The sequence below is a fragment of the Raphanus sativus genome, chromosome 4 (genome assembly GCF_000801105.2).
Source record: "Raphanus sativus cultivar WK10039 chromosome 4, ASM80110v3, whole genome shotgun sequence".
NCBI lineage: Eukaryota > Viridiplantae > Streptophyta > Magnoliopsida > Brassicales > Brassicaceae > Raphanus > Raphanus sativus.
This window is the reverse complement of record NC_079514.1, coordinates 36,136,056-36,156,780: the sequence shown is the minus strand read 5'-3', so window position 1 is coordinate 36,156,780 and position 20,725 is coordinate 36,136,056. Positions and strand designations below refer to the sequence as shown.

Here is a 20,725-nt window from a genome sequence, read left to right as displayed (position 1 = left end):
ATATATTCTCATACCTAAAAGAATATATAAAAACTTATTCAATTATTATATTAGTATATTAAAAAGACATTGCTGACTAAAATATCAAAATATATATAGACAGTATAAATATTTATTTATTCCAATATCTTAACAAACTTATATAACAATCAAATAAAACTTAAATTAGTTGTTTTGTTTTATTTATACTATTAAAGCAGATGATTCTTTATGAATCTGCCCCTGAAATTTCTAAGTAATTACAAAAATTACATGTACATTTTTCCTACATTATTTGTAACCAATGAAAAGTCATTATTTGTAATTCAGTTTTTAGTTTTTTTTGAAAAAAAAAATTCTAAATGTTTGCACCATATTTTTCCAAAAAAATCTTTCACATTATTAATTATTTGAAATCATTTATTAAATGAAACTTTAAAATAAAATCAAGTTGAAATAACAAATGATTAAATCAACAAAATCATAATACATGTCTGAATTATCTCAACTCATTAAAAATAGTTTCATTTAAAATAAAAATTAAATCACATAAATTAAATTTAATAAAATTGTAGAAAATGTTTTGAAACACACAAATGAATTTTTTCAATACAAGAGTGTTGAAGATATAAAATATTTTATTTAAATTAAAAAAATCAGTGTAAAATAAGTTTAACTTCGGTTTAAATAAATAAAATCATATTACGGGTTAGAATTATTTAGAGTCTTCTAAAATATAGTCATATTGAAAATAACAAAATAAGTCATATAAGTAAATTTAGGATAAATTTCATAAAAAAATCAAAATATATAATTTATCAAAAATCATAATTTTTATTATAAAAATAATTTTTCAACAAAAAATATACCCGCCCTTTTTAGGGCGGGTCAAAATCTAGTCAATACTATTAAAACAGAAGGCCCTTTTTTTAGGTGCCCTCCTGTTTCAACAATATTTACCATTTTTTGCCACTGTATTATTTTTAAGCTATGTTTTTAATTAAAATCAGTATTTTTGTAATTTTTTTTATTCAAACAGAAACACATATGTGATAGCTATGTAATTCTTTTTATTTTCGTAATACATTCAAAGTAATCGAATATACCCTAAATCCCTAATAATACTGAACGACATATTACCTGAAATCCCTAATAATACTAAACGACATCTATTTAGTTTGATTTTGTACCACTTTCAACCGTGGTTTTTCGAAGATTATACAGATGAAGCTTGATACAAATGCTTTGAAACTTCCATTCCTACGATTGGCAAAAATATGCTTGATGATTTTTCTATTCTATCCTCCACTGATCTCCCGAACATCATATGTGAGTTTTATTTCTTTGATGCGATTCTTTTGTGTTCATCCGATAAGCAATATGTGTTGTTGATTTTAGTTTTTTTTTCTGGGTTTCATTTTGATGAGTTTAGTAAGAAGCTGTACAGATTGTGAAGCCTGCGGAAGGAACAACCACACCCGCTTTTTTCTTCTGAGTTGTCATGGTCGCTGCTGATTTTCGGGCTAGGAGAGGAGGCGAATCAATCGAGATGAAGGAGAAGATTGATGTCAATAAGAAGCCAATGACTAGGTATATACTTCTTTGCCCGAATTGAGTTTTATTTTGGAAACCCCAACACTTGATTTTGCTAAGATCCCAATTTCTTTCATTGTATGGTTTTGTTCTTGCTTCCACTGTCTGGGTTTCTTCTTGCGTATTGGGTTCGTATCGTACTTATTCCGATTTCGTTTCAATTACTCTGTTTTATTCTCAGTGAACGGTTATCTTCACCCATCTTTAAAGAGCTCAAAGTTTAAGCTTTTTATGTTTCTGCAATGTCTTTACAGAAAATAGTTTCTTTGTCTTCCCAAATTGATATGCTGATGAATCATTAGTAATGAGTACCTTATTTGTCTCAGATATTTTAAGGAAGCCAAACATTAACCCTGTTGTCTGTTTATTTGACCCTGGAGAAAAGACTTCTGTGGAGGGTCCTGTCACACCTTTTATTCTCCATAATTCTTTTTCTCTGCTTATGTATTTCCAGCTAATAAGTATAAGTGTTCTTGCTTTGAAACTTGGACTTTATTATATGTACTGATGCTTTTTGATCAGCTTAATGAGCAGCGTCAAACTGATTCCTGAGCAGCGTCGAACTGGTGGAAGGGTGATATGGAGAGCAGGAAGCGTGATGGTGGTTTATCATGGGTGTGACTCCTTCTGCGATCTCTAATCAAATTGCCAGACCTGAAGAAACTCTTTTTTTTTGTTCCAGATGTATCTTCAGCTGGCATTAAAGCAACAAAATGCCAAGTAGTCTAAACGCACCTCCGGAAATCAAAGATCCGATTGTCAAGAACCCGATTCGCAAGGAGAGTATGACAGAAGAAGAATCTGAGTTTAACAGTCTATTAAACAGCTTAGGCTCACGTTTTCACGAGTGGTGGGGTACTGGTGTGATTCCGGTGAGCGCTGACTTACTACCTCATACGATTCCCGGTTAAAAAACACATTTCAGGCTTCTTCCTATAAAACTCTCCCTTGCCATTTTGCTCTTGGTAAGATGCTTTCTAATTCCTACTTACATTTTTCTCGGAGGGTTCTGTTTCGTGTGCCAAAATTTTTGACTTGAAATATGCACTTTACAGGTAGGAACAGGAATCACTAAGAATTGGCAACGCTATACTTAAGCCCTGGGAGAAAAGTTTGATTGCAAAGATTGCCGTGAAGCGAGGTATCCAGAATTCAAATAACAAACTGATGGCGGATGAGATATTAGTGTTTGTACATAATTCTCTTTCTCTGCTTATGTATTTCCAGCTTAGAAATAAAAGGGAAAACAGAATTTAATATAAAAAATAAGTCAATGTTTATATACCTTTGTATTTTTATATGTGGCCAAGAGAACGTACCCACACTGAAAAAAATAATATATAAAGCATGTATATATTTTAATTTTTAATTAAAATTTCTGACAAAAATAATTAAATCCATATTTTGAAATGGGTGTAAAAATCAATATTATTAAGGTAGAATCACAAAATTGGATCCAACTGGTGTCTAAAATTGGTTACAACCTTATATTATTTAAAATAAATAGATAATTATTGTGAAATTTGAAAATTCCTTTTAAACTATTTTAAATTTTTTATTTTGAATTTTAAATATTTATTTATTTATTAAAATATTAAACTAACAAAATTCAAAATAAATAAATATATAGATAAATAAGTATATTTATTATTTAAAAAATGATATCAGTCTTAATATTTTGTTTATACACTCCATAATTAAAAATAAGTCTAAATCAATTATTTATCAAATATAAAATACATATATATATATATATATATATATATATATATATATATATATATATATATATATATATATATAATTAAGCTTCAGGATATAAATCGAGAATCAAAGTCTAACAGAAACAGAACCGAATCAATTTAACAAAATATCTGAATGGTTCTTACATCTCTAAAATAGAAAAACTAAAATCAAACCAAGAATCAAATGGGTATCCGAATATCTCAAACACATTTTATATATCTAAAAATATTAATTATATTTAGTTTTAAAGTTATCAAATAGTCTAAAAATATTATTTATAAATCGAACTGCCCAAAAACTAGGTTACTCTATTATTTTTTATCTGTAATATTTAAAAGTATCCTAATTTCTTGATAGAACTGAATCACTTGAATATATTTTATTCAAAAAATTAAATTTATCCTATTTATCCGTTATTTTATCCAAAATGAATTTTAACTGAACTATTTAAAATTAGCCAAAAGTGGGAGCCGAACTCAAATGTTAATTATCAACAAGATCAAACTCGACCAAAGCAAATCTCTGAAACTAAAACGCACACACACACAAACTGAAAAATGAAAAATCCAAGGTAACAAACAGAAATATATTTTTTTCTTTATTTAAAATTTTCAAAATACCTGTCTTCCTCTTAAGGAATTCATTTGTTTGACGTTTTGGATTGCTATAACTGATTATCAAACTCCTCCTGCAATTCGATCACCATTCTCTCTTCATCCGCCAAGAATAACCACCTATTAAAAGACATATAAAGTTTAGGCAAACAAAACAAAGACTGAAGAAGAATAATAAAAAAAACCATGGATTGGATTAAGTTGTATACTTTTTGAGATTGGGCGGAGTATGTTGAACCAACGGAGACGGCATGATTTCCCGGTGCGTTGAAGAAGACCTTTGGATTGAATTGAGCTCCACTCACGCGGACCGTATCTTTGATGAACACTTCGTCTTCTTCGGCTTTCCATGGCCCTTTCTTTATCAATTCTTCTTTGCCGCGTCCATGTATTTTTGTTTTAAATCGGTCTCTGTTTGGTAAATCGTGATGTTTTGTCTCAAATATCTAACCTGAAATAATAATTAGGAAACAAGAATATTTAACAAACAGATTTAATTTCTACTAAAATATTAAACAAAAAAGCTCTAACCGGTGATATAAGGAATCAAAAAGAATGACCAATTCCTATGCGTTCCTTAAAAATTACATCATTTATGAATAATGGTAATGACCAATTCCTATCTATTCCTTAAAAATTACACCATTTATGAAGAATTTTTGTTATGTGTAACAAAAACAAAAGTAATAAATTTTTCTTTTCATTTCTTTTATTTTGTTCCTGCAATTTTTTTCCTACTCATTCATATTCCTATTTTAATGGTCACCAGTTAAAGCCAAAGACAAATGAATACGCAGTTGACATATGAATTCGTAAAAGAACAAAGATAGAAAAGAGAACATGTTCATATTGGAGAGCAACGAATCCGCGGTGTCCTCCGGTTTTGGTCGCTGAATCGGCATAGATCGTAGAAGACTTTTTTTTTATGAACAACGATCGGAATCGACTTTGGTTTGTGTTACATAGAATATAACTTATGGGATTTTTTTAATATAACTCATGGGCTTAAGACTCATTTTGCTTAAACCCAATATTAAAAAAACAATTCATCAAACCCCATTGTAAACTAAGGTTTTTATTTTCAAGTATAATTTAAATATTGACTATGTTTATTAAAAAATTTAGTTTATTTATATTATTATTTAAATATCTCATATTCATCAACCTCTTTTTTCATCTATAATATTATTTAATTATCTCATATGAATATATATATATATGTAAATTAAAGAAGATATTATTATTAAATTTTTTACATAATAAAAATTTACCAAAGCAAAGTTTTCAATTTTTTTAACATCTTATAATTAAGTTTTAGATCTAAACATAAGTAAAAATACAAACTTATCATAAATAACCAAAGAGAATAAGTTTTTTGAAATACAAATATAAAACTTTAAAATAACTTATTCTCTAATCAAATGATTTTTTTTTCAACCATTCACAATACTAACATTTTGTATATATGAAAACCAATATAAACCTAAAAAACAACTTCTAACATAAATCATTAAAACACTTGATATACATTTTATGTTGAAACACATAATATATACAAACATAAATTTGCCAAAGAAACATATCCGCCATTGTCACTTTCTCAAAACATAAATTAAAATCTCAACTATTTAACTCGGTATATTATCAAAACATGAGTTACAATCTAAAACGTGTAACTCGAATTAGTATTACGCATCGTTATAATAGTATAGATTATACTTCAAAACCAAATTATACAATGTTTGATGTTTAAACTTTACAGGAAACAAATCCCGTCCGTCCAAAGGAAACATACCCGCCCTCTTAACGGTTGCTTGCCACGCAATCTGTCGGTAAGATTATACGTTATCGTAGTTGATATATATATATGTTGGACCAAACCAAATTTATTAACGACAATCGATCTCAATCCAGATATTCATGCCTAAACACACTTATGAAAAATTGAATAAAAGCATAAATTTAGAACAAAACGATTATCCCGCCCTTTATCCCGCCCTCTAAAGGGCGGGTCAAAATCTAGTTATTTGTTAAAAACAGAGTAAACCACAAATAATAATAAAAAATTGTAAAACCGTTATCGGTAGATATCTATGGAATCTATGTGGACATCGAGACACTAGTCTTATCTTTCCTGTTTTTAGTTTTCGACTTCATTCCTAGAGTCCAAAACCAGATGATTGATGCCCTGGCTAAAGCCACTCTTTATAATGGTACTGCCATCACCAACTAGCTTGATCAAACAATTTTTAATCAAATCAGTATTAGAAAAAAAGAACCCCTTTTCCGTTACAGTCAGTATGCATATATATAAAAAAATATATATAAAGAATCATATTATATAATTAAACACTTTATTTTTATCTATGCAAAATTTACAGTATTTCTTTTTGTAACAAAATTTACAGTATTTTAAAATAAAGAAATGATTATTTTATAATATAATTTTTTTTTTTATATTGTCAGTATCCAAATACTTAATACTTGGATTATAGCAAAATAAATACGAATCATAAAATGCTAATCCAAAAAAGTGCAATGGACCATATGTACTTTCAAAATTTCGAAGTCGCTTCATCCAGTCCCTTAAACACATGTAAAAGTTACTTTTATATTCATATCATAGAACTGTCTCTTCAAACGTTATATTGTTTTCTACAATTTAAATATTTTTAGTTGGTGTAATAGGATACTCTACACATAACTGAAACAAACCATCTCTATTAGTAATTAATAATTAATTTTCATATGTTTTGCCACAGCACAAAGCAAACTACTGTTACTAACTTTCCAGGTGTTATTGGAATTATATTATATAGTTTGTTGAGTTCAGAAATTTGTTGAATTTAGAAAGAATTTGAGAGAATTTGTGCATTTTGAAAGTGTATGAAAAGAAATAACTATAATAATTTTAAATTTTAATTAATCTAAAAAATTTATGTATTATTGTCAAAATCTTGTTTTATGTGTTAAATGGTTAAGAATATAATATATAGTAACAATAAATTTAATAGATTTATAAAATCACTAAAATCAATTTTTAATAAGCATTTTATATAATTTTATAAAATTAACAAACTGACACATTAGATTTTACTGAAAATGTGAAAATCAATAAACTAATAATACATGATTCTAAAAATTATATATATATATATATATATATATATTATTTCTACGTACGCCTATTAATAATTTCATTTATCTGATTGCCACTCTACCTCTTCATCCCTCACCTCTGTAAATCTTTAGTTCAGCGTCTTTAAAGAGTCATTATGTCTACTTAGACGAACATTCAAATCAGTAATCAACACATATGTGCCTATTATATGTTTCTCTGCATTCTCTTTGTTGGTTTTGATTCTTTTATGGACTAAAAAATATTTCAAAATTTGAAAGTTAGAATTCAAAATCCAAAAATTTGAATCTAAAAATTAAAAACTTATAAAACAATAACGACTTTGGTTTTTCTTTATAAATTGATTAAAATTTTGAAAAACTAATTTTCCTAATTTTTTTTTTAAAATATTTGTTGAAAACTATGACTAGCAAATAAAATAGTTTTTGCATAAACTAAAACTAAAATCTAAATATTGATCTAATAAAAATGGTTTTTTAGAAAAAATAAAAATCAAAACTATTTTGAAAACTAGAAATAATCAACAGTTTAATGTTATAACAAATCAAAGAAGCATCTCTTAGTATCTCCATTCATATTAGGATTCCTAGTTGGTGTAATAGAGGAATACTCTAAACATGTGAGGCACAACACATCTCCATTTAGTTATCAATAATTACTAGTACACGCAGAAGCAAACAAGTGCTAATAAATTAGTAATTCATTTTTCTAAAGCTCAGGTTCAGTAATCAAGTTCTTGGTGGTAATAAATCTTTTTTGGAAAATTCTATATTAATAACATTAATTACTATTTCCAACTTAATACACAATTTTTAGTGACCAGAAAGTAAACTAAATAATTTCTTTTGTTATTTTAAAATATCAATTAAATCACATATAACTATTTTAATTTGACTCGTTAACACCATTAATAGTTAATCTTGTCGATTTGTGCTAAACCATGGTTAGGAAACTAACATTTTAATACAAGAATTAATTTCTTAAATATGGTTTAGCAAACGACATAATTAACTATTATTTTATCTGTAATGGTGTTAAGGAGCCAAATTAAAATGGCCATGTGGACTGTAGTTAATATCTAAAAGGCAAAAAAAAAGTTAGTGTATTTTTTCGACCACTATGAGAAAAGCTGTGTATTAAATTAAAAATAGTAAAAAAATTGTGTTATGCTCAAATATAATTAAAGTTGTGTATTAGTACGAAATTTCATTTAACTATTTTTTTTTAAAATTCAACTAAAGCCAAAATCTTATGTACCCTCGTAACTGAATCATATTTGACATATTTCAAAACCAAATAAATGTTGTGATGAAATGCATATAAACCAACAAAAGAAATCCTAAAGTTTTTTACAACCACCTCTCTTTTGGCTCAGTTACTAAGTAACCAGAAACTAAGACTAAAGGTTGAGGCGATCTAAGTGCAGTTCCTAGACCAGACCAGTGATGGACCACTGCCTGATTCTGACATGTTGTGTTTAAATCCTGAAACTCCCATTGTAACCATTCATCATACGATTTGTTGACCCACTAAATCTCTCATTCTGGAGCCTGTTTAGACTTTGGATCTCGTTGCTCAACCCATCCCACTGGCCATTAGGCAAGCCCATGTTCCTAGATAGTATGTTACTACTACTCCCTTGAGATTGATCTATAAACCTTGATGCCATTCCGAAAGAGTCAGTGAGTCTACAGTTCTGATGCGAAGACAAAGGGCTCTGCACTGCTGCCTGTTGTTGTTGAAACTTTGCAAACATGTTTGTGTTTCCTTGAAAGTTTGATCGGTAATCTAGGCTTGGATTCTCAAAGCCCTGACCTACAGCCATAATCGCAGGATCCATAAACTGAACATCTCTGACACCACCATTGTTTTCAACTGGAAGTGACTGATGATATGGGTTTATGTACACTGGTGAATCAGAATAACGATGGTTTCCTACAGAATCAATTTTATAAAAAGAGCAACATATCAGACCAATAAGAGGGGAACTACAACATTTATATATAAACTACCTGAAAAGCCATTAAATGTCTGATGTTCTCTCCCATTTGACGCGAAGCCTGGAGGAGGAGGAGGTCGACTAGCAACTGAAAATCCAGGTGGCGCTGTAATCGGACATCTTGGAACAGCTACAAGACATAACACAAAGGAGATTAAGTTTCAGACGAATGATCAATAATATGCAAGCATATACTATAAACACCTACAAGCTAAGCTGGAAGTAAAAGAATGACAAATCACACTCACGAGGAGGTTTATAAGACGAGTGCAAAGTGGAGTTTTGCGTGACATGATCCATTCCTTTGAGATAACTGGATGAAATACCATTATACATCCCAAGCATATCCAAATCAGAACTCTGTTGTTCTGAAGAATTTTTGTACAAGTCACTACTGCTATGTGGTATCTGGTTAAAGACGTTATAAGATCCAAAAGCTTGATCCTTTGACTCATCTTGCCTTGCAAAAGAAAATCGGGACTGATTGTTCTTAAATTCGCAGGAACTGGCTGCCTTACGAGACCTGGCCTCTGAGTCTCCTGCCCCTAGTTGCTTCGACAAGTTATGAGTTGATGATGTCAAGTATTCATCAAGATCTAACGACAATATATTTGCAATCCTGTCATCTATTTCACTCCTAGAGTTTCCATTTGATTGTTGCTCTCCATGTGAGATGGAAGCTATATTAATTCCTCTGCTTTCAGCCGAGGAGGACCCAAACAGACTCTTGGTTTCATCATGATCAGCCTTGTACTGGGATGAAGAAGGCTGCATAGTGCGTAGGAAACCAGATTTATTGGGCTGACAGCTAAAAACTTCAGGATCCTTGAGTCTTTCTCTAATGAAAGATGATATATCTGTTACCAAAGGAGACATCAAAGCAGTGCCTGCATTAACTTCTTCTCTTGGGAAGACAACTTCATTTGTGTTAGTTAGACCAGTCTTCTTTAATTGGCGCACTTCTCTAATTTCATTGGCTAAATGCTGTAGAGAGTCTCGGGACACTTCTGTACGAGACGACTTTAAGGAAGCTTGATCAACATCTGAACTGTCAGACCTACTTAGCCTTCCATAGCCATCCACAACACTATCTGCATCAACTGCCACAGAGTTGCTGCAAACACTCTGTATACCTCTACTAATCTTTTTATCTCCACAAGACTGAGAAGTAGGCTCTAGAAAATCTGTGCAAGTTGACGGCACACTAACAGCTCTAGTAGTATCCATATTTGCAGAAACTAGTGTCTTATTATTACTGGTCTGGGGCCTATTAACCAAGGAAAACTCTGGAAAATCACTCTGACTATTCAATAGCTCCCCAGATGAGACTGTGACTGCTTTATCTCTTAAGGGTTCGCCAGAGCGTGGTGTATTTGGTACCGAAGATTGGCTTGAAGCATGCATTCCCCTGAAAAACCAGTCACAAGTTACAGACAAAAGCAGGCACACAATTAACAAAAGGAAAAAAAAAATCTATACAAAAGTATTCAATTTACCACAAGGCTCCAGCAGGAAGAGTAACAGATCGGCCGTTGCTACTATTTGGGCGAGAAGTTTTAGCCACACTCTGTGAATTCTGCAAAGGAAAAAAAAAATGCCAAAAGCAGAATTTATCATACATAAACGCATCATGAATATGCTTGACACTGACAACAGGAAAAATAAATATCAAGAGATTCCAAGAAGAGCTGGCAACTTACATTCGGCACACATTTTGGAATATGTCTATCAACAAAATCATCCACTGGTGGAGGTAACATATATCCTGAACGCCGCGGAAAATTAGCCACCGCACCAGTAATTTCGTGAATAATTTTCCTTTTCAAATAACAAAAAGAATCAAATCCCTGTCAGCCTCAATAAAGGGTGAAATGTTAGGAAAAAAAAACAGATTGTGAACAAGTTAACATCTGAGTCTAGTAAGGTTAACTAAAAGATACTTCACCATCAGCAAAACAGTTTCAGAACAATTGACGTTAGTTTACCTCATGTGCACTGATACGGTTTCATCTTTTGTGAAACTATCCTCTGGGGCACCGATCTCATGCAAGTAAAGACATTCTGCATTGTTACAAGGCTGCAACAACAACAAAAAAAAGACATTTACTACACAATTAGATTGTATGCAAGTTTTTAGAGATAAACAAGAGAGTATCTGCTTACCATGTTTCTTAACCACGCATGACAGTACTTCATGGTCCCAAAACATGCCCTAATGACACCAATAAATCATTAGAAACTGAACCATAACTAATCTTAAAAGAAGAAGAAAAAAAGGAAACACGTCACATACTTCAGAATTCTACCATCCAAAACAAATTGATGTACTGATCGGATACATCGAATTGCTTCCTCTTCTTTGGAGTAAGTAATGTATCTGGTTTCGGAGACAGAAGAAAGGAAATGTTAGAAGTAAGCATGCCTAATCAACCTCAGAAAGAAAGAAAGACGGCTCTGCTCAACTTTATATCATCCACAACTAATAAAGAAATGTGGTAAGGAAACAAGGATACATACACACTGCAGGAATCGTTTGGAAAGAGTTGGATATCCCCTGCTTGCGTTCGAGACATTGCTACCTTAACGACTTTCCCATATTGACCAAAGTATTCTCTCCTCTGAAAACGCTGCTTTACATAACAATAACAAACCTCAGATTAATGAGAGTGATTTCTTTCCAGAAAAAAATATAGAATGCCAAAGGAGATAAGTTACGTCTTCATCTGCAAGATCGAAAGGCAAGCTCATAACATAAACCAAGTTTCTCTGAATGACTCTCACACCAGTTAGATTTAGATCTTTCCTTCCCTCTGAAGCAGCTTTAGGCTTGGCGGCGGCAGCCTTGAGTGATTTTTTCCGGTCATTGTTAAGTTCAGCAACCAACCTGGTGAATCAAAAAAAAAAAAGGATCAGTCTTCAAACGTTTTAAAAGGAAGAAGAATATTTGTTAAGGAGGATGTACCTTTCACAGCTAGCATTCATTGCAACAATCTTGTCCTTATCATAAGGGGTTCGACAAGCAGGGCAGAGTCCATGTGTCTTATCTTTCTCGGCCATCTCTATAATATGATGCCAACACCAAACACATATCTGCACCCCCAAGCACATTGGATTTGAACATAATCAGGCATTAAATAAGATAAAGAAAGTCTTAAACCTAGATTCTCAAGACTACAACAGAACTAACATAAAACTCAGATTCTTTAAGTGACTCTATAGTGCTCGAACAGAGTGACAAGAGAGAGAAAGAAAGAGAGGAAGTGGTTGGTTGTAAGGAACCTGGTAACCACATTGGCAAGGGTTGAAATGCTGGTCAGTCAAGTCCATCTCCTCGGCACATAGAGGACAAGTCTTTTCTCCTTTGTCACTATTCATCCTTTTACCCTAAAAAAAATCATTAGATTACAACAGTCAGTACTCCATAATCTCTTCCAAATAACAAAGTTTAAATGACAATTTTATCCAAAATGAAACAAACTCTGAAAGAATCTTCGCAATGCAAAAGCTTGAGCACTCAAATGGAGTAGAAATCTATACGTTTCTACGGCGAAAACGGATAAAAAATCCAGAAACAAAACCCTAATTGCCACGTTAGGGTTTGAGACACACAACACACTTTTCGAATTCGCAGGAGAGAGAGAGAGAGAGAGGATTACTGACGGTTTGGGAAATGAGAAGAGATTTGCGGAGAATCGAAGAAGAGGAATGAAGAAGATTTTGAGGGATGATAGAATGTTGGTTTTGGTTTTAGTGGCTAAAACCTTTTCGCCAATGGCTGGTGTTTTTTCAAAAGGTACCAAAAGGAAAAATATTGAATTGCGAGGCGAGAAGAAGCAGATAATATAAAGATGAATGCTACCTTATTTATTATCTTCATGTTTTAAAAAAAAAAAAAAATTTACGGCTATTTAATTTTTTTCTTCATGTTAGCAGTTGTTTTTGTCTTTTTGAGTAATCCGATTTAGTTGGTTTGTCAAAATTTAATATGAATTAAGAAAAAATATATCTCAGTCCGTGTTAAGTGTTTTTTTCTTCATTTTTTGGTATATGATATTTTTGATTAAATATGCATATAATTAATTTTAAAGATACTTTGATTTAAGTCGGATTTTTTTTTGTTTACTTTGGTTTGTTTGAATATATTAAAAAAAATCAAAGTTAACTGATTTTCGCTGGAACTATTTCATTTTTGGTTGGTTATTTCATGCTGACTATCAACTTAGTTAAACCAAATTGAAATTCTAAGCATTTGAAATAATAACTTTTTGTTTTTTTTGTCGGCTAATAATTTTTTGTTTGGTAACTCTTTTCAGTAAAACAAATGTTAAAATCGGCAGTAGAAATTCAAAATACATTTGTGGTAAAAAAAAATACGTAAAATTAATGTGTTGAATGTTCATTTTCAATTATATTTTGATATGTACTTTAAAAGTAAAATTTACTTGGGAAATTGCAAAAAAAATTGATTGGTAATATAATTTATTAATTTTAAATTTTTATATAAATTATGTTTAAATTTATTTAAATACTTATTGTATAGAAACTCATGTTTATTAGTAAAAAGCATAAAAATACATAATAGTAAGGATATTAAATGTAACTCGATCCACCATATCAAAAAGTCCAAATGTTGTTGTTCGGTCCAAATTATTTCTGAATAATGTATCACTTTTATAATGCTCGGCGATTAAAAGCAAACTAATCTATTACTCTCTCCGTTTCACAAAGAGTGTCACTCATACAAGATAGTAGATGAACAAAGACATTAACTACATTTTTGACTAGATCTCTGTCGTAAACTCGTCCGTTACTGGTGGTTTTGTTGTTTCCTTCTGTTTTTTTGCTTTGCTGCCACCACCATTGTTGGGGGTTCTCGTCGTTTTCATTACTTATTACGTGTACGTTTGAGGCCTTGTCCTCGTTGGGGTTTTCACCCTAATTCCATAGTGACAAATTCAGTGTTAAAAGAAAAAAACTCGTCCGTTATCATCTGAATCCCATATTCAAGTCTACTTATCAAACATGATTATGTTAGCTGAGAGAAATACATACTACTTTGTCATGGTCATTACCATTACCATTACCATTACCATTAGCATTATCATATGATAAAATTTATTGTATGTTTTTATTTACCAAACATAAACTTTTCATTTCTCTCGACTCCAAAATTCCATTACAGGGATATGTATATATTAAAAAACTCAAAATGATCTAATTTGTTCTCTGTTTTCAGGGGGAAAACAAAGACATTAACTACTAAATACCAATATCCGAAGATTCTGTTAAATATATTTTTTTATGTAAAAAACGAAGCAACTGGATGTTACCGTATAATCCTTTTTTTTTGGGAATGAGGGGAAAGTGGGATGTGCAAATGGCTGGGGGGAGGAGTTTAGAGTTGAATTTATTCATCGTCATCTGAGATCAAAGCAAAAGAGAAAGGCTTGAACTTGTAACCATCTCCATGGAAGAACTTCCCCATGAATTCCACCCAGTGAAGACGCAGCGCATGAAGAAACGCACTTAGTGTTTCCATCATCAGAAGTATAAACGCTGTTGCAAACGCAAACACCACTACTCCGATCAACCGGATCAAAATGTTCTCGTACCTGCTAACGCAAGAACGTAACAATTAAAGAGATGTAAAACTGAGAAATTTAAGTTTTTAAACATGTAACTAAGCTATGGGTGCTACTCACCCCCAGGCAAGAAGAAGAACTTTCTCATAGAAGACCGTCGACAATTCCGAATGAGCCAAACTGTAAAAGTCCCAAAGACTATATTAGAAACAAACAGGAGTATGCGATTAGATGGTCATATGTAAGAAGAAGCAGAAAGATTTACCTAAGAGCCCAGAGACGAAGGTAAGATGCTGTGTTAGATACTGAACCTAGAACAAACTCGATGGAGTGAATCAACTGATGTACAAATATCTCGCTGAAGTTAAACTCTTCTTCCTGATGCCCTCTAGCTGAGTCTGGTTCTACATCCAGATCCACCTCAGAAGTACCAAGAACGCCGTACGTGCGACCTTGAAACCTCTATAGAAAACAAAATCATCCCTAGATAAGCCAGAAACCAACAAATAAAAAATATAAGATGTAGTGATATACCTCCATGTGAATTTTCCTGAGTGCAAAAGGTTTTGGGAAAAGCATCCATGGAACAGCAATGAATGCCATAAGCAATAACAGAATCTGCAGAAAACAGTGTCAATCAAGATGAGTAGGAATGGGGTAAAAACTTATGTAGCTTTTGGATTATAAAAAAAGGAGGAAACCGTGCCTGAAGTGGACGTTGGCCCCAGAACAACTCATTTTCACCAAGTTCTTCGGTTGGACTTAGAAACATGTAGATCATGACATGATACAAGTCCGCTTGCGATCCAGTGCACCACTTGATGATGATGAGTAGTGAAAGGTAACCGAATAGGCTGTTCAGAAATATCATCTGGGGTATAAACTGATACCTGATGATACATCACAAAAGACATAAGTCACCCCTGAAATAGTCCAAAAACTTGGGAAGATAAAAAAATAAAGAGAAGAACGAACCTTATATCTAATGAAGAGCCGAAGAAGCGAGCATTGAAGAAACTTAATATTAGTCCAAGATTCATCTGAGCAATTCCCAGCAGAATAGACATCTTCATCTTAAGCGAGTTTAGGTAAGGGAGTTCTGTACGACTTCCACGCCAACTGGGATCTACGCCAAAAGGGTACGGATCACGGTACTTGACTAAACCAACCGTGTAAGCATCACTAGACATAAAAATAATAACCTTATCAGCAACAAGTAGAATAATAATAATAAAAAACACTAAAGAGAGAAAGATTGAAACATAATACATACCTACAAGTAGTATCTCTGCATTTGTAAGCTGAACCACCAAATATGTGGAAAGGAACAGAGAAGAACTCATTGTAGATAAGCCCACAATATATTGAGAAAAGTGCCATCAGTAAGATTACATAGCGGCCTCCAAAGAGCATCTCCATAAAGCTTCCGAGTTTCTGTAAATATAGACAGTGAAAAATCATACCACATAGGTAAAAATTTCACTTAAGGCCAATGATACTCCCACCACAAAAGTTATTTTTTCTCAAGTAAACTTTAATAAACTAAGTGTAATTATTCATAGCTTCTCTACGATTTCAAAATAGTTGAAAATCAACATCTCTCTCATTTGTAAAACAAAGAGCTATCAGAGCACATGAAAGTTACATCAGAAGCTGAGAGCGGGAAATTGCAACATAACTATTTCTGCAGTTCATCAAAATCAAAGGTACACAATCTCTATCAGACACTAACAAAAACAAAACAAAATTGTATGTTATGTATGTCATCTCATGCTCAAAGTCAGTATCATTAGTTCTCATTCAACTAGTACATCAAAAATTGGGTGCCAACCATACCTGCGTACTCAGCTTCCTTTCACGAGCAAGAAGATACAACGCTCCTAGCAGCAAGCATAGACCATGACCCCAATCGCCAAACATAACAGCGAACAAAAAGGGATATGTGACAACTGAATAAACTGCCGGGTTTGCCTCTTGATATCTCGCAACACTGCCAAGTAAGCATGAGGTCAAAGGTTCAATCTTCATGAGATACAGAACAAACAAAGTTCAGCTATTTTTAGAAAGCAGCCAGTTATTCTTCTAAACACATGTTTGTGTGATGTGGGAAGCACGAGTCCAAACACTTGCATCTAAATGATGAGGGTTTTTCATGCTCATGGAACATTACGATAGTGCCAGGTAATTCTCAATAGTGGAACTAACCCGTAAGCATCAATTATCTCCTGGAACGCATTAGTAAGTTTGTTCGTTCTGAAATAGGTGGGAGGTGATTCTACCGCTTGCATTTCATGAAATATAACGCCCGCTTGTGAATTGCTGTCAAAAGTGGCTCGCTGAAGGACCTCATGAATCTGCACCCACGTTGTTGATCATAAATTGAAAACTTGCAAGTATACAATACTGGTTTATGTAAAAGGAAACAAAACATTGTAGCATACCTGGGTCTTCGCAAATGTGGGGCACCAACCTTCGCCAACAAGGCATTTTTTGGTTACATCAAAATTTAGCATGTTCAGAGTATCATAAACCGCTTTTTCTCTCCGAACCTAGCAGCAAAAGGCAGCTAAAATCATGTCTGTTCCATACTATATAGACCATACAATCTCCCCTATACCTAACCAGAAAGATATTTATAAAAAAATTAACTGCAGATGCTATTTTTTACCGTTGTCATCCATTTTATCAAGCTGTAACCAACAGCATTAAGAGCATTATTCCGATGGCGAGTTCCAGCATCTAGCGTGGCCTCCAGATCAGAGAGTCGCGACAAGACCTATACACCAGATATATCGATATTATAGTGTGATGCAGTAACTAACAGTTACTAGCATGCAAATATCTTGGAATAGCTCTCCCTGAATACACATAAAAGAAAAACTTTTGGAATATCCAACTCACCTCTCTCGTAAGCTGCCTCTGCTTTGTTATATCCTCCGGGACAGGATAGCAATTTGCACCAAATGCTTCACATATTTTCAATATTTTTGTCCTTGCTTGCTCCCCAGAAAAGAAAACCACAAATACAATTTTCTCCACCTATGAGCACAAAAGCAGTTAGTTATAAGCATCTCACTGATTTAGGATATCAGTACTATGGAGATAAAGATAATATGCTGTGTGAGAAAATAAGAGATCAGTATCACCATTTCTGATGTTGAAGGATCCATGATTTCCTCATCAGAGGGTGTTTGGTTGAAAAGCATATTGCCTCTTGTTGCACGAAACAACATTCTTTCAAACTTAAGAAGTTTGTCTTTGTTAATGATTCCACTAATAAATCTCAGTCCTGATTGATTCAAGGGTTCATGCCTCATTTCCTGAGAAGAAAATAACTGAAATTTTAGAAAAGATAACTGAATTTCCGGATAACAGCAGTTAAAGGGAAACTTTGGCATGAAATCACCTGCTCTAGTAAAGAGCAACTCTCAATAAAACCATTATTTGAGTAGGTGCTTTCATGCAGTTCTGTTTCATCTCCAATTGCATGAGCATTACTTGAGACAAGGAAACCACTTGCCTAAAAAGAAGTAAAGTAGCAATACATAAGAAACTAAAAGCATAAAACATAAACAGAGGAAGATGAGCGCATATCTTACGAAACACAAATTTTAAAAATGAGCAACAGCTACAGCACAATATAACCATGTCAACTGATCAAGAAATTTTCAAGTGGTTTGAAGGGAGAAAACAAGAAGAGCGAAAGGTTTTCCAATTACTAGATATAAAGGCGAATACACCTACCTTTTGAAGAACTATCTTGAATTCAAGAAGTTCATTATATGTCAGCCGAAGCTTTTCACTGTTTGAGTTCATTTCCAGTACCTCATGCTCGTGATCAGCAAGTTGTCTCTGCCGAAGAAATCAATTTTAGAAAGAAAAAACTACGAAGTGTCATAAAAGAAACCACGCCTCCTCCCCCATTAAAAGAGGCTTTACAATAGATACCAAATACTTCTCAGCAGAAAGAGCAGTAGAAAATTCATTCCTTACCTCTAAATCTCCAAGCTCAATGTCCGGTTCTACTTCATGGCGGGGTAAACATCTTAGACCAGCTTTGTCGATTTGATCTTTAAAGAAACGTAGCTTCCTTGACATCTCACCACATCGTTTTACCTGTTAAAATCCCCCGAAGAATTTGCATAAACAGAGAATCTGTGCCTATGGAATTTTCACCATATACCGCTTTGATATCGAAAATAAATGTGATTCACAAGTTTAGTATCTTCGTCTCAGAGTTGTATTACATAAAACATAGTTCAGTGCAACAATCAAGTAATGCCCACTTATATACACTCACTCCCAGTCTCTAAGCGACATCCAACTCCATTAGGGAGCTAATTAGCTTGAATACAAAAAAAAAATATAAACTAAACTGTAACAGTAGGACTATATGGCAGAGAAAACATATGACTAACGAACCAAAAATTTCAAGGCTGAGCAATATGTTCAATTTCTCACTGGCAACAATCATGGATTGCTACACAATATCTACCTGCGTGGAATTAATATCATACAAAACAAAAATAGAATCTAAGATTACTCTTCTTCAAAAAAAAAGAAGAAACATTTTGCAGATTCTTTAAAACAAAGTTAACAACCACCTTTAATTATGTTGATTGACACTTGAACGAGATACATTATTTTTCACAAGAAAAATCCTCAAACAAGAATGATCATATATTTCTACAAAGTTTCTAATATACAAACAAAGCATCTGCATATAGAGAAGGTTGAGTTGATTATACCTGAGTAGCAAATGTGCGCTGAAAGGGACTTTTATCCGCATTTAGCTGTTAATGAAACGAAAGATAAGAGAGTACTATCAGCTTCTTCGAAATTCACTATACATCTCACTCATAACACTAACGGAGATTCGTTAATGCTTAAATTCAATTATCAACCCAGTCCCACAGATCAAAGATCATCACTGAGCATGTCCACTAATCTAATCAGTGGAGAACGGATCAAAGAACAATAATCACTCCCCCTCCCTACATTGCGCATCTCTCAAATGTTCCCACTGGTTTAATCTAAACAGACGAAAGCAAACAACAGATTCCGATCGATTTGTTAAAAAAAAAAAAGAGATCTGAAACACACTCACGTCGCGGAACTGCAAGAGGCCGAGTTCGCCGAGATAAGTGACGCAACGGTGGGCGGACTCGACGGGGATGATAAGCTGGACGAGCGTCATCTTCTCCGAGCGCATCAGATCCATCTGCGGCAACTTGTCTAAGAAATCGTCCATCTTTTCTTCTTCGATCAGATCTGAGATTTTGTTTTCCGTCGAAGATCTCCTCTGTGAGCGCGGAGTTCAGTTTTTGTTCCCGTCGGCAACTGCCATGAGAATAATACGAGGATTTGTCTATCTTCCAATTAAACCAAAAATGAAAAAGTTTGGTGGAAACTAATTTTCTTTATTGGTTGAAAACAATTAAATAATCAGATAAACAAATGTTGTAAATAATAATTTTTTCACGGTTGAAAACAGTTAATTCAGCACAAATTTTTCACCAAATGCTTGAATATCATTTCAATTAGGCACGGGCACAGATAGAATATCCAGATTTTTTAAAGTATTTGTCATTTAATTTTTTTTATGTTACAGATATCTACTTTTCGATTTGCTTTGCTTCAGAAAAATACGGATATTCAGAAAAACGAATATCTAGAAACTAAATAGATATTTGCGGATATTTACGAATATCTTATTTGTTTTGATTAATACAAATAATCTTAAAAATTAGATACAAAATTATTTTGTAAATTCTTTTTTTACCATTGCTATATAAGATAAAAATTAGAGAAATTTCCTTATATAGTCTTTTTAGTTTATTTTCACAAAATAGCCTCCTAAAAACGAAAATGACCAAAATGGTAAATATGCATTTATAACATTTGGATTAATTAATCTAAGAGTTAAGAGGTGGGGTTTCAAATTTCAAAAAATTAAAAATTTCAAAAAAATGTGGTTATTTTTGTCATTTTATTTTTTGATGGCTATTTTGTGACAAAAACTTAAAAAGAAATATTTGAGAGAATTACCCTAAAAATTAAAAAAAATAGTAAA

At 32.7% G+C, this 20,725-nt stretch overlaps 2 protein-coding genes and 2 long non-coding RNA genes across 11 annotated transcripts; 1 reads left to right on the top strand and 3 right to left on the bottom strand.

Annotated features, from left to right (window-relative positions):
- Positions 1 to 891: 891 nt before the first annotated feature.
- On the top strand, positions 892 to 2,851 carry LOC108851986 (uncharacterized). Of its 4 annotated transcripts, none has more exons than XR_008945001.1 (5): positions 892 to 1,308; positions 1,412 to 1,569; positions 1,899 to 2,187; positions 2,255 to 2,537; positions 2,628 to 2,851. It is a non-coding gene; the product is annotated as an uncharacterized LOC108851986 (long non-coding RNA). The 4 variants fall into 4 exon arrangements; XR_001949421.2 differs by having other exon boundaries at positions 894 to 1,308; positions 2,095 to 2,187; XR_008945000.1 differs by having other exon boundaries at positions 1,899 to 2,537.
- An 895-nt stretch (positions 2,852 to 3,746) lies between these two features.
- Positions 3,747 to 5,070, bottom strand: LOC130510938 (uncharacterized). Its single transcript, XR_008944721.1, has 2 exons — positions 4,142 to 5,070; positions 3,747 to 4,052 (listed from the first exon to the last, which is right to left on the bottom strand). It is a non-coding gene; the product is annotated as an uncharacterized LOC130510938 (long non-coding RNA).
- A 3,263-nt stretch (positions 5,071 to 8,333) lies between these two features.
- LOC108855773 (general negative regulator of transcription subunit 4) lies at positions 8,334 to 12,912 on the bottom strand. 5 transcript variants are annotated; one of them, XM_057009084.1, is made up of 13 exons: positions 12,727 to 12,912; positions 12,350 to 12,454; positions 12,033 to 12,160; positions 11,786 to 11,954; positions 11,588 to 11,700; positions 11,364 to 11,447; positions 11,234 to 11,282; positions 11,056 to 11,147; positions 10,771 to 10,888; positions 10,567 to 10,646; positions 9,319 to 10,478; positions 9,084 to 9,200; positions 8,334 to 9,006 (listed from the first exon to the last, which is right to left on the bottom strand). In XM_057009084.1, the coding sequence occupies exons 2-13, from the start codon at positions 12,443 to 12,445 to the stop codon at positions 8,549 to 8,551; spliced, it is 2,664 nt and encodes an 887-aa protein (XP_056865064.1). In that variant the 5' UTR covers positions 12,446 to 12,454; positions 12,727 to 12,912; the 3' UTR covers positions 8,334 to 8,548. The 5 variants fall into 5 exon arrangements, with proteins under 5 accessions (XP_056865064.1, XP_056865062.1, XP_056865063.1 ...); XM_057009082.1 differs by having other exon boundaries at positions 12,549 to 12,898; XM_057009083.1 differs by having other exon boundaries at positions 12,350 to 12,456; positions 12,578 to 12,898.
- A 1,264-nt stretch (positions 12,913 to 14,176) lies between these two features.
- On the bottom strand, positions 14,177 to 20,039 carry LOC108855556 (V-type proton ATPase subunit a1). Its single transcript, XM_018629404.2, has 18 exons — positions 19,760 to 20,039; positions 19,401 to 19,445; positions 18,646 to 18,768; positions 18,397 to 18,504; positions 18,059 to 18,172; positions 17,799 to 17,972; positions 17,554 to 17,691; positions 17,321 to 17,428; positions 17,094 to 17,201; positions 16,858 to 17,006; positions 16,489 to 16,642; positions 15,926 to 16,086; positions 15,628 to 15,834; positions 15,359 to 15,542; positions 15,187 to 15,270; positions 14,918 to 15,114; positions 14,773 to 14,832; positions 14,177 to 14,682 (listed from the first exon to the last, which is right to left on the bottom strand). The coding sequence occupies exons 1-18, from the start codon at positions 19,901 to 19,903 to the stop codon at positions 14,478 to 14,480; spliced, it is 2,463 nt and encodes an 820-aa protein (XP_018484906.2). The 5' UTR covers positions 19,904 to 20,039; the 3' UTR covers positions 14,177 to 14,477.
- Between the last annotated feature and the right edge of the window lie 686 nt (positions 20,040 to 20,725).

Coding starts and splice junctions, on each gene's coding strand:
- LOC108855773 (XM_057009084.1), bottom strand. CDS start 12,445: ATGAATAGTGACAAAGGAGAAAAGACTTGTCCTCTATGTGCCGAGGAG. Junction 11,283..11,363: donor TTGGATGGTAGAATTCTGAA/GTATGTGACGTG, acceptor TGGTGTCATTAG/GGCATGTTTTGGGACCATGA. Junction 10,479..10,566: donor CTTCCTGCTGGAGCCTTGTG/GTAAATTGAATA, acceptor CTGGTTTTTCAG/GGGAATGCATGCTTCAAGCC.
- LOC108855556 (XM_018629404.2), bottom strand. CDS start 19,903: ATGGACGATTTCTTAGACAAGTTGCCGCAGATGGATCTGATGCGCTCG. Junction 18,505..18,645: donor TTGAGCTTGGAGATTTAGAG/GTAAGGAATGAA, acceptor TTTCTTCGGCAG/AGACAACTTGCTGATCACGA. Junction 15,543..15,627: donor GGCTCTTCATTAGATATAAG/GTTCGTTCTTCT, acceptor ATGTATCATCAG/GTATCAGTTTATACCCCAGA.